The sequence below is a fragment of the Echiichthys vipera genome, assembly GCF_963691815.1.
Source record: "Echiichthys vipera genome assembly, chromosome: 21".
NCBI classification, from domain to species: domain Eukaryota; kingdom Metazoa; phylum Chordata; class Actinopteri; order Perciformes; family Trachinidae; genus Echiichthys; species Echiichthys vipera.
The window spans coordinates 15,912,085-15,926,011 of NC_139846.1; the positions used below are offsets into that span (position 1 = coordinate 15,912,085).

The 13,927-nt window shown below is 41.4% G+C and overlaps 1 protein-coding gene across 1 annotated transcript in view; it reads right to left on the reverse strand.

Moving 5' to 3' along the window:
• cntnap2a (contactin associated protein 2a) overlaps positions 1–13,927 on the reverse strand; it is a gene marked incomplete at its 5' end in the record, with an annotated part of 317,844 nt that overhangs the window by 26,572 nt on the left and 277,345 nt on the right. Inside the window, 3 exons of the mRNA XM_083936142.1 lie at positions 3,222–3,458; positions 5,902–5,931; positions 8,097–8,315. Coding sequence (XP_083792268.1) covers positions 3,222–3,458; positions 5,902–5,931; positions 8,097–8,315 — 486 coding nt within the window. The remainder of the gene's footprint in view (positions 1–3,221; positions 3,459–5,901; positions 5,932–8,096; positions 8,316–13,927) is intronic.

Genomic DNA, 13,927 nt, shown 5'->3' on the forward strand with positions numbered 1-13,927 from the left:
ATTACTAGTTTGTTGCTGCAGCCTGTTTTCATTTTAACTTCGATTGAATTCTACAGAGAGCTAGTGTACCCGGCCCCAATCTTGCCATCCTCTTAACTTTAATAACTATTCATACATTTAATCTTTATTCATACAAACTGTATATTACGTGGGGCCTGTGTGTAACCACTCTCCGCCTTCTCTGGACTGCTGAGAGAAGGAGAGGGGAGACTTCGACTTACAGTGCAGCCCGCAGCCTCAGCAGCAACACACACACACACACACACACACACACACACACACACACACACACACACACACACACACACACACACACACACACACACACACACACACACACACACACACACACACACACACACACACACACACACACACACACACACACACACACACACACACACACACACACACACACACACACACACGAGTCTGGAAGCATAAGAGGGAATGAGAAAACTCCAGCTCCAGGGCATGAACTGTGTGTGTGTGTGTGTCTGTGTGTGTGTGTGTGTGTGTGTGTGTGTGTGTGTGTGTTCTCTGTCAGTGCATGAAGACATTTTTGAAAGGGAATTTGTGCAAGCATGCAAACCTCTACAGGTATGTGCAAATGTGTGAGTGCGTGTGTCCATGTATATGTATATACATGTGCACATTGGCTCTATGTGACCCTCAAGGGCAGAAAAGCAGAAGAATGAGAGTGTATAATAATAATACTGTGGGGTCCCCTGAGCAGTGTGTAAATATGGATACAATGGAAATGCACTATGCAATTATGGCTGGCTTCATGCATTTTTCACTCGTTTGGAGGAGAGGGGGGAAAATTTGGAAAAGGAAAGAGAAAACAGGGGAGGGGCAACTGGGTGAGTACAAAAAAGGAGAGCGCCAGAGCAGAAACAAGAAGGAGGAAAATTTACAGGGGAAAACAGTCAAAAAAAAAGGAAGGAAGGGAGGGAGGTAGAGCAGGGGGTATATGTGAGGAAAAAAGTAGCAAAGAGAGTAGGGAGAGGAAGAGGAGAAATCAAAAATAGGCCATTTTTCCACTAAATTAGCGTGCATATGCAGGTTTAATGCCAAAAATTGGCGATTAACTCCTTTTGCATTGCCAGTAGATGAGTAACAGGGTAAGTAAATACTGGAAATGATGTTACGGTGGTTACTTAATTAAGAAATCTGTTCCATATCCCGTCTCTTATTCAAACTCGACTTATTTGGAATGATGTTCGAGCATTGCTTGGATGGAGACGGACCGAATTTGTGGCTGAGCTGACAAAGACTCGCAGAAGTTAGAGAAGGAGGTGACAAGCGCCATAGCATCGCGTCGGAAAATGGGCGAAAATTACTGTGTCCACCCAGGTGTCATGTTTCCATTACTGCCAATCTGGGCGGGAGCCCATAAATAACTGTTATATACTGCAGTCAGTTATTTGTCCTAGGAATGAATTCTGATTCTATCCTTAACCGCTAAAGACAAGAGCCAGATCTTAGTGGGTTTTTTGCGGCTGTATAGACATAATAAAAGAGAAGGAGAGGACATGAGACTTAAAAACATCGAGGAGTGAGGATAGATTCAAAGATGGAGGAGGGGGAAAAAAAGCAGAAATGGAGAAGACAGGAAGAAAATGTTTTTTAGATTGGGAGGATAGTGGCTCAAAGCGAAGCAGTGAATCATAGTTAAAGGGACAGGAGATAGAAATGAGTTGAACAGAGGTAACATGTGTAAAGTGTGAGTGGAAAAAAAGGGAAAACAAGGAGGAGAAAAAAGGAAAAAAAGGAGAAGACTGGAATCAGAGATGAGTGAAATGTAAAGTGAAGAGGAGAGAGAAGAGGAAGGGAGAGAATCACATGTCATGTACAGGAACAAACAGACACAAGGGTGTGCTCTCTCCCTTTCTTTGCCTCTCTCTTTTTCTGACACATGCACTTATACACACACACACACACACACACACACACACACACACACACACACACACACACACACACACACACACACACACACACACACACACACACACACACACACACACACACACACACACACACACACACACACACACACACACACACACACACACACACACCCTCTCGCGCAGACAGTAATCTCTATTCTCTAAATCCCCAAATGCCTGATTGGTTATGACAGGATTCAGAGGAGGTCTTCTCATGTCTTGCACTAGCATCTCACCACACAATGTCACCCACTTCGCTGGCACACATACACACACACAGAAACATGCACACACACTTTGCTTTTCTGTCATCTTGTCACCCCCCCTGCCAAGAGCACAGGGGAAAAACACTATTAGGCTTTAGGAAACAAATTAATTCACGTGTCGGGGATCAACTCTGACTGGGAGCTAGCAGAAAGCCTCTGACAGCACTGCTGCTCTTCTCCCCAGAGCATTTTATGAAAACTTGTTTTGGGAAGTAGAACTTTAATACTGTATCTAATGAATCCCTATGATACAAACATGATTTTGTAGCAATATGCAGCAGAGCAGGAGCAAACGTAAGAGTGTGAAAGCTACCTGCTGCTTATAGTGACTTGCATTTTTTTTTTTTTTAGTTTGATCTCTCGGCTCTGCTTTTGCACAGTTTTAGCATTCAGCAAGTGCACTCTCAAGTCAGGGAGAATTGGCGGGTAAGCACAATATCTCAATCGATGCCTTTTATCATAAGCCCAAACACCTACAGCTCCAAACCGAATAAGAAGTGAGGACAATCACAGAGCGCATGTAGCAAAAATCACAGCTGGTTGTCAGGGTAATGAAGCTCATTGAAACACAACTACCCCATCAGTAATCACGGCGCTATTTGCCTCTGGCTTTGTGAACTGAAGAGGGACCATGCCAATGATAAGGTTGCTTCACAAAGAAGACTGTAAAACTTGTTGAAAAAAAGGGTTAGCTGAGAGATTATGACTCAGTGTGTCATCCTAAAATTCTGAGCAGAAAGGTGGTTTGTTAGGTTAAAAAAAAAGTATTCACCTGCTACTGCTGGATAGCTTAGGAAATTGCTAAAAAACCCAAAAACACCCTGCAGTGCTGGCAAAAGGGAAATAAAATTGGATATAAAATGATACCTTAAAGCCCACACAAAGAGAGATTGATTTGTCTTGCAATTGAAGTTTTGAAGATGAAGAGCAGCGTGACATTTATAGTCCCATGATCTACCTTCCATTAGAGACTGAAATTGTCTTTCCTGAAAACGTCTCTCACCTCCGGTGCAGAACGGCCCGCCATATGCGGTGGCCGTGCAGTCACACAGGTAGCCGTTGTACCTCTCCACACACTTCCCTCCGTTCCTGCAATACATCCCAAAACTGGTACAGTGGCCTTGGCAGCCGGGCTTGACCCCGGGCGTAACCTTTGCCCTCTCTTCCAGATCGAGGGTGATGCCGTTCATCCGTAGGGCTCGGATGCAGCCCAGAAACCCCCTCTGCCCCCCTGCAGCACCTGAAGAAGCAAGGGAGGGGAGGGAGGTATCAGTGTAGCAGGAATATGAAGCATTGGCAGAAAGGAAAGAAAAACAAATAAAAAAAAGAAGAACACGGAAGGACAGGGTCACAGAAGTCATTTTCAATGTAAGAGGCTGTTTTAATCTCTTCTGGAAATGTTAATAACCTATCGCCTGGAGGAAGCCACTGATGTCACGTTAATTGTTTCGACTGTGACACCGTTCTTGAAACGACCTTCAACTCGTTTGATTTCTTCACTAATTAAAACTGCCTAATGAACACTGTGTCGTAATGAACATCTCACAAGCATGCACGCACGGAAATGGACGCGCGTAAATGACATACTACAGACAAACACGCATTTAAAACACACCACACACAGCGCACCTGATTTGAACAAGTCAATATAAGCATTAAAGCTCAGCCTTGGGGTGTCAATAGCCATTCCTCTAAAGTGCCTCCATCGTCATTCTGGCCTTGCACCATTACAGTCTAACTACCCATTAACTTGGACAGAGTAGGGGTGTTAAACAGATTAATGTGCACCTAAATGACTATAGTAATAAACACTCTCATAAACATGCACCCACAGGTATAGATTTGAGCACACAAGCACACCCACAGAGGACGATTACATAAACACACAAGTATTGGGCACACACTATCATTAACAAGAGCCGGGGGGCATTTTAGTTATTAAAACCTCTCAATTGCATCCTTTGGATTACAGAGAAGTGTCCATTCAAGAGGATATGTTAAGGAGACATGAACGCACACAGTTTCCTCCCAAAACCAGCAGCAATCTCACACACACATCTGCTAGCTTAAACAAACAAGAACAACACAATAAGATTACTAATACATGTACTTTCATTTTTCTTCAGCCAATACATTATTCACATATCAGGATGCGGGTGGGGTTTCACGTGTTTTCTCCACTTTCCACTCACACAAAGGGTTTGACTCTTGGTATACCTGCTAATTAATCCATTTTGTACAGCTGATTGGCTGGAGGTTTCTTGCCACCTGTTTACCCAGGTCTAAATCAGTCTCTGATTAAATGGACAGCAGGCTCTGAGGCCTGCGGAGACCATGGCAGACACGTACACAGGTACGCACACACACATACAGCACTCACACACAGGTGCATACAGTTTTAGTACAACCCACAAATGGCGTGTAATAGATCCTGACTGATAGTGACTGAAGTATACGTTAGCTCATCACAGGTGTACATTTCCATGTCTTTTTAGTAGTAGAATGTGCAGCTGCAGTGGAATTACAGTTATTCCCCAGCTGCAAGGACAGCGCAGAGAGGCTGAGAGCGCACATGTGGAAGAACTCAAAACCCTAACCAATCACAGCAGACTGGGTTTTTTTCAGGAGGGGGTCTTAAAGAGACAGGTGCTAAAACTGAGCGATTCAGACAGAGGGTGAATACAGGTATATTCAGACAGACAGTATAAGACAAATAATGTGTTTTTTGAACATTAATTAACCTGAAAATTAGCATAATATGGGACCTTTAAATATCTATATACACACACATACACATGAGCACTAATTAAAGTGAAACAGCATGTTTTTCACTAATTTATTTATTGGTGATGTTGTATCCTGTAATGATGTGCTAATGTGTGTGTGTTTATGTTGGTGTGGATTCTACATTACAAAGTAATGTTGAACTAATGAATGCAGTATTCACTTAAATACTGTGTAAAGCCAAGGGAATGGACAGTATGTACGCTTATTTTAAGCAGATCCAACCAAGCAGATAAATTCCCTATTTGCACCAATCGGCTGCACATCTGCTACACTTCAGTTCTCCCATTATCGGTGTCTAAGTGGTTTAATAGAATGCTGGTATCGATTTTATTTCTGTTAGTCTGTTTTTAGAGATCCCAAAAAAGTGTATTGGGAATGCACTTAGGAAGGATGATTTGCATTGGATTAAGACGAGTATTTTTGATTTACATGGTCTAGATGCCATTTCAAAAGCCTACCTTACCCAACCACATATCCAGAGGGAAGATATTATAACAGAAGCTTTGCATCTGCTAGTTTACAGCAATGTTTCCCCCCCCACTATCTCTCTTAAAGGTCCATAATGGGCTTGCTTCTGATGGATCACTGCACAGAAAATGTTCTTGTGTATTACAATAAGCCTGAAACTGCAGGCATTCCTCACACCTGTGGGTTAATGTATGGCACGGATTAAAAAAGTAGCAGCACAAGGACATGAGCAGGTCCATTTCAGAAGATTAATCCAGGCTAAACTTTAATCACTGCTAGTATGGAGCTGCAACTAAAACACACTGTTTGAACTGTGGTTGAGGTCCGTATACACGCGTGCTTGTGTGTACTGTGGAAACTGGACAAAGTTGTTATGTCTGTATCAGCGTCACAGAGACATTTCAATACACTCATTAAATGTTACCTACTGTATTGGCAGGTGAGCGAGGCTGGTTTCCCTGTGACGGGTTGTCGTACACATGCAGTGAGTAGAAACAAGCAAGATGTCGATCCATGAAAAACCAAAGTAGAAAAGAAAGACAAAACAATCCAACCATGAGAGAATTGAGCAAAAACATGCAAAACCAAAACAAAAAAGTGCGATAGTGAGCCGCGTTAATCGAGAGGAGAATCAAAAGAACAGATGGAAGCACTAAATGAATAATATGTGGCAAGATTGATAGTTATATGCATGTATGAAGTGAATTGGAGAGCTAAAAGTTAACGGTGTGAAGTAAGTGACAGCAGGCTGATGATATAACATTTACTCTCAGGGCCATTAGAGCAAATGAGCCACTGTGCAGTAAACACTTAAGCAATCAAATGCTTGATGAGGAGCATATTGATTGAGAACAGGAGAAGGAGATGATACAGCGACAGATATGAGACGAGTGAAAAAAAAGCTCTCTACTTCTTTACTGTGTGATTATGTGAAATCACACAGATCCTTTTTTTAAAAAGTCTTTTTGCTTTCTGGATTGCACGTTATTTGTCTACCACCAAGTGGCAGGGGACGTTACAAAGTACAATCAGGCGAGTTCAGACACAATCTTGATGCCTGCAAAGCTCTCCCCACTCTTTTCAGATCTCTCCATCAAACACAAAACGATCTCTATCTTTTTCTTGATGTCAGAGGCCAAATATAAACAACTTCCTTTTAGTGGCTGGGTTCCTTCCTGTGTGTCACACTGTGACATCTTAAAGCAATCCTCAAATGAGGTTTAAGCCAGGATTAGAGATCAGATATGAGAAGGCGCTGACACCTCTGTGGCTGTTGTCACATACAGTACAAGTCTTTCCCAGCATTTTCTCTATATTTCGCTACCATCACTTATTTTTTTCTTTTTCAGATGTGCACCTCACATGGCAGGCCCGATCCTCCTCCTGTTTTCCTTCGACAGAAAAGCCAGAATACACCCATGCAAGCTATTACGTTCCTGGTTTCATTGCCGCGAATTGCACAGTGACGAAACCTTTCTGGCACCTTTCCATTTCGCTAAATGAAAGGCACAAATACACTGGGAGGTAAATTGGGACATGATAAGGTGAGGATGCTCCAGCAGCATTTGAATCTGCAAAAGTGATGAGCCAGTGAAATGATATAATAAACGGGGATCGGGGGGGTTGAAGGCTATCACATCGGGATGCCTGATTGGAATTTGGAACAATCTCCTCTGGGCAGAACTTTTTCCATGACATAGTAGGAACTCTGTGATCCGCCTCAGCACTTTTCCTTCTTTCCGCAAATCCCTGAAACTATTTTAGCCCCAGAGTTTGGTTTATAGCGTATTGACAGCTCAGCACAAAAGGTAGAATGAGACTGTTAAGTGGAAGCATAGGGAGAAAATTGGACAGATCCTCTGCCATTTGAACTGCTGATGAGCTTGAGAGGCATTGTGTGGAGAGGATGAAGATATGAGGACATAAGGACATCAGGACATCTTTAAGAAAATGTAGGGATAATTGGTGTGACAATAAAGGCTTGATGATACAGAATGTGTGTGTGGGGTATGGAAAGTCAGAGGTTTAATATCATCTTTGTGCAATAATAGATTCTTAATCCAAAAGAATATAAATGCAGTCAGAGTATTAAAGTATGAAATATATGACATCTATGAGTGAATTAAACCAGCACTGAGGCTCAGATTTAACTTTATAAAAACTCTGATCACTTATACGGATTAGCTCACATGGGTGTGCGTGTGTCTGTGCATATTATAAAACGAGAAATGGCTGTGTGTGTGCTGGATTAACATGAGTTTAATTAGCAGTGGCTGTGGAAAAGATGGACAGAAGCCTCTTTAGAGACAACCCAGTGATTTCCAGTAAAGGCTGCTACGTCTTTAACTTCTGAAACCATCAGACATCCTCACAATGGACGTCTGCATCTGAGGGCAACTTTACTGGGAATAAAGACGGCAAAGGATGTTTTTTAATTCAATCCAATTACGATAACATGGATTATGTGTACTTATTTAAGCATTTGCTTTCCACACATTAGAGCTCGTAATTATGGTGTGTTTGTCTCTGTGAGTGTACCTCCTACTCAAGGCGAATATTAAATGTTCATGTCTTTCTTACTTGTAAGTTGTTTGGATTGCGTGGGAATGTGTGTCTGTCTTACCCACGTAGAGCTGGCTGAACAGCTCTAGCCGTGTGTGCCCCTGAGTAGGTGCAAGCTGTGATGCCCGATATGTCTGATCCAACTGAAGGACCGATTCCTTGACGTTACGCTCAGCCATTACTCGATGCCATTGGTCGTCATTGAGGGGCATGTCTGAATGCACCGTCAACTCCACAGGTCCGTTTCCAACGTCAAAGGAGAAGGAGATGACTTTAGGAGCTGCACAGAGTGTGAGAAAGAGAAAGAATCAATTCACCTGGAATCTTAGTTACAGAACTAATTTATTAAACCACATGAGGAAAAAATCACATCGCTCTTAAACTCATAATTCCCTGTTCTGTCATAGCCCACTCCGCAGGTAAATGTGCGTTCAATTACTAATCTAATGGCTCATTTGTTTCCGGGCCATTAATTTGGCTTTTATAGATTTCAGCTTTGTGATACACGACCACTCACAGCTGTGGACAGGACTAATCTCACAGACAGTCGATAGACGGCAGTAACTGATGTGGTTTTTTTTGCACGACATAAAGTTGTATCACAACAGTGTCCATGTGGTGTTTTCGCTGTTCTCGAACTTTGAGAGGTTTCCCCAGTTTTATTGGAGAGATGAAAGCCAAAGAGTGAGAGAAGAAAGAGTTGAAGATAAATGACAGAGAAAGAATGTGTATAAATGATCAAAGAGAAGGAAAGAGAAGGGAAATGAATGAAAAATGAGGGCAAGATGGCCTTGTTTTTCTGCATGATTAATTTCCATCATCTTAAAGTGAGTGGATTTGTGAGTGTGTGTGTGTGTGTGTGTGTGTGTGGGTGTGTGTGGGTGTGTTTAGGATGTGCTATGGGGAATTAAGGGAGTAAAAATTCCATAAAGTGTATTGCTTTTCCGCAGTACAACAGCCAAATGTTTTAAGAGACCAACAGGGGGCACTGGTATACCTATCTATAACCATAACAAGTGAGATGTTCGATGTTTATAATTACAATGTGTATGTGTGTGTGTGTCTTTCTAAACCTACCACCTGCCCATTCCAGATGTTTTTGCTATTGCATTGGTGGGTCACTGTCTGATGGTTTTTAACTTATCTTTGGGGAACAGGGATCAATCTGTACATTGTATGTGTGTGTGTGTGTGTGTGTGTGTGTGTTTGTGTTCCTTTTTCAACTTCTATCTCTTGAAGCAGTCAGGTAAATAATCTCAATAAGACCAGACATTTGAAAAGTTATAAATTAGACATGGTCTAAGTCTAAATCTAATTTATGAGACACTACTAACCAGACAGACAGATGATATAGAGCTTTGTATGAATACATTTTAAAGCTGAGTGGCATTTCTCTCATCTTTTCTAACTGTGAGACATTGTTGGTTTGGATTCACAATTTCATTATTACTTATACATCGTTGTTTTTTGACAACACATGCATCATGTGTGGACGAGAGATGTTGCAAAATATCAAAGGAATCTTTTTTTGCCTTGAAGGGAATGAGGCAACAATGAGAAAACAATGAGGGAAATATTTTTGCTGCTGGAAAGACGATTTGCAATTGTCAAATTAAAACCCAATTTCATTCTCCTTAATGTTTGGTACTACTGTGAGACCGCTGTATAAACGCTATATATTCTGGCTGGTGCCATATGGTGGTTATTGGCACCAGTGTGCTGCAGACATAGAGATGATGAAAAACCACTTCATAGCTCTATATGTTAGTGATCCATTATGGCTTCATTAGGCTCCGATATTATAGAGTGGTCAATGGGGAAATGATCTCTGCTTTTTCCCTTTGCACAATCAATATAGTAGCTGGCCCTTTTCTCCCTTTCATCTCATTATCTGTTCCACTTATTCTTCCATTCTTCTCCCTCTCACATCCCTTCTACAGTACATATATAGTTCCTTTATTTTCTTTCTTCTTTTTTTGTCCTTTAACCCTCCCCTCGTTATCCATCCCTTTAGTCTCCTGAGTCTATCCTCCCTTCGCTGTGTATTAATTCCTTCATTCTTTTTCCTTCATTTCTTCTTTTATTTCTGCATTTAAAGCTTGCTTTCTTGCATTCACTTACCAATCCCTTATGAATAAGTCACCTTGCCCTCCCTCCCATGCTCCCTTCCATTCCTTCCTTCCTTGATCCCATTCTTGCAGACATTATCATTTCCTCTTGAGATGAGATGCAAAGACATCAGAAATCATCTCAGCAAAAGCCTTGCTGGATTTGCTGAGTAAGTAAACCTATAAGATGATCCTGAAAAACATTCAACTACCCACCATACACAACACACAGCATACAGACAAATAGATGCATGCACACACAGTGCGACACAGAGTATAAGCCTTCTGACAGGCTTTAGTACACTGAATTAATGATGTCTGTATGCACAGAGCAGGTCTGCGGGGCACAGAGTAGTGGCATCAGTTATTTTAAATGCTGAAAGAAAGCCAAACATATATCAGAATATCCCAATAGAAGCAATGCTATAGCAATGCTGAACAGCGTGCCAGTCCATATGTTTGATTGTTGTTTTAGCAGCAAAGCAAGATGGATGTCCTACAACTTTCTTTTTTCATAGTCAGTCCACAGGCAGGAATGAAAACTAAAGTGCCCTCAGAGCAAAGAGCTTTCCTAGTCTATCTGCATAGCTGTGATGGATGTTATGAGTCTTAATTTGTGCGTGAATGTAATTTTGTGTGTACACTTCCATGAGCTCCATAGAGTTTTTTATTTTCACTATTTGTTTCTCTTTTAATCTTTTAATATGGACGTGTGAAAGAGCCAAGTTCTAAATGATGCGTCAACACAGCACAACCAAACAATGATAAATAGTGAAAAAGACTGTGCATGTCTTTATGTGACAGATCACTGTTTGTGTTGCCATGTTTGTCTAATGTGAAGTTTCATTTTGCTGTTCTTCTGGCAGTGCAGTGTGTCTTCAATCAAATCTTTTCTGTTGCTAATTCTTCGTTGCTTGTCTCATTTGCTCCGTTCGCATTTTGCTCAGTGTTTTCCACCCCTGGGATGGTCGGAACAGTCCTGCCATTTTAAAAAGGAAAACTCTATTTAAGTGCGTGCCAAACTCAGAGCTCCACAGCAAACCTGCTTGCTGAAACAAGATTTAAAGCAACTTTTCAAAAGCTAAGCATCTCTTTGTGACAAAAAGGCTCTTCAAATCACACTTTTTCATGCTTATCTGCCAAAAACTTGCATGCTCACAATACAAAGAATCCTGAGTATGAATAGGTATAGTGAGATAAAGATTAACTTCTGACCGTTTTTAAAAAGTTTGAAAAAATATGTTCTTAGGTGGCTGGTTGCTTTTCTATTTACAGCAGTAGATATTATTGCTTTACAAGTCAGGGGGACATCCGGCAACTTTGGAAAGCTAGAGAAGCTCAGATGTAAACTTTGTGTCTGTCGGAATTTCACATTAAAAAAAGGTAATAATCCGATTTTATAAACCGAGGTCTCAAGCCGTAAAAAAGCCTTTCTCAGCTGAATCCCAGACTGAAAGTGTTTATAACCCTTGGGTGAGACCAAAACTGATATTCCAGCCTCTTTAAGACTCAAAACATGGCACAAAAATACTTTCCACTGAACACACCAGAAGTCAAGTATCTCTGTATTTGGGGACCTTTCTATCTGTCCTCAATCCTGTTACCACTCCACTTCTCATGGTTCTCAATATGCCTTCAATGCTGCCGCTCAAATGTGTCTGCGTTGCTTCTTAACATTCAAAGAGGAATAGTGTCCACCTGCTGGCTTTGAGTCTACTGAGGTCACAGTAATGCATGTTTGGTACAAGGTTATGAGTGTGTGTGCATCTGTGTGTGTATGTGCTTTGAGCCCCTGCAACGGCACAGCTATGCTATTCTGGCCTAATGCTACTCATTTCATGCCATGACTGGATTGTAGCAGATACAGTTTTTTTTGCACCAGTGTGAGGGACAGAGACTATGTGTGTGTTTGTGTGTGTGAGCATGCGCTTGTTGTGTGTGCTGTGGGGCAAAATGCAACATAAATAAGGGAGAGGAAATCGATGTGGGGGCATTTCGAAAGCCTCGGGACACACACACACACACACACACACACACACACACACACACACACACACACACACACACACACACACACACACACACACACACACACACACACACACACACACACACACACACACACACACACACACACACACACACACACACACACACACACACACACGCACACACACACGTATCTTCGTGTGTATCTTCGTGTGTATCTTCGTGTGCACGTTTGGAAGACAAATACCCCTTTGGCAAACTTCTCCCTGTACTTGCATGTGTGGTTTGGTGTCAGCACATTGTTGTCTGCAAGAATAAGTGTGTGCATGTATAGGTGTGACTTTGACATTGTGCAAAACCAAGTTTAACTGCAAGAAATTGAGAATTTTGGCCAAAAACAAGCTGATGCAATGTGTCTATTCACTGGTTGCCATTTTGACACAAAATGGCGGGCAACACCAGCAGGAAATTGTAAGTGAATGCCTTTGACACCAAATGTTCAAATCCCTTTTGAATGCCAATGAAATGCAATTAGTCATCTATCGACAACCATGCTGTGCCAGGAACCCCCTTCATAATGGAGCTCTGCGAGGCCACTGGGATGTTAATTTGAGCCGCTGGAGCAAGATCACAGAAACCTACTCCATGACATGTCAATCATCTCAGAAAGGACTTAGAGAATGTGAAATGTGGTGGTGCAAAGCTGTCCCAGTTTTTCGTATTTAAAATGCTTCTCCTCTGTTGCCATCTTTTCCATTTTTGTTCAATAAGATCCTCTATGTATGACATTTTATGGAGTAAGTAAGTTCAAGTCACGTTTCATGTCTCTAATGCTTCCAACTTAATATTGCTATACCAAGAGCATTTTCTCATTTCATCCATTGTAATAATAACTAATACGAGTTTATAGCATAGGATCCAGCAGTTAAGATATATGTTGAAAGAAAAACTCTCAGTGACTTTTCAGTGAAATCAAACTTTACTTCATTAAAAAATGAATTGTATTCTGAAAATTAAATACAAAAACAAAAAAAAATACTGCATAAACAAGTCCACCATTACAAGTGGTTTTAGTGTAGCCAATAAGGTGGAATCAAACACAGACTCTCTTCTTTTTTCATTTAAAAATTAAAAAAATGTCACATTAAGAGATCTTTTGGTATGTGTCTAATGCTTACTTCAATCTCAAGAATATATAATCGGAAAGTGTCTTTACACTCAGTCTTGCATGATGAATTTGCAAGATAAGATGCCCCCATGACTGAACACCCTGGTGCAAAGCGGTTGCGTTTGTGTCTATAGCCTAAGAAAAACGGCAATGTCTGATGGCTGGGCTCTTGCTTATCTTCCCCACTGCTGCTCTCAGGACATCTCTGCTGCTGGAAGATCTGAAAGCAGATTATATTATATTAATAGATACACAGCAGATTATATTATAGATTATATATAGATATCACTATCTTTATCATAGAATATAATACAAATATTACACTCACCCAGTAGGGCCTCTTAAATCCTCTGCTTGACGTCATCCGGTTTAACAACATCATGGGCAAAATATTGGTCCAGCAGAAAAGACAGCATATAGATTGTGTCTCCAGCATCTGGCTCCAGAACATCTACAAGCTCTTTCAGCTTCTTTTCAGCTGGCCAAAGGATCTAAGTGATAGACACAGCTCTTCATGCCCTCTGGTCTTCTGAAGACTGCTGAGTCTGTGATTTTCCAAATGACTGATGGCATCCACAAGCCTTAAAGTTGGACTTCATCTGATGTTGCTGGGGGTATTTGTTTGGC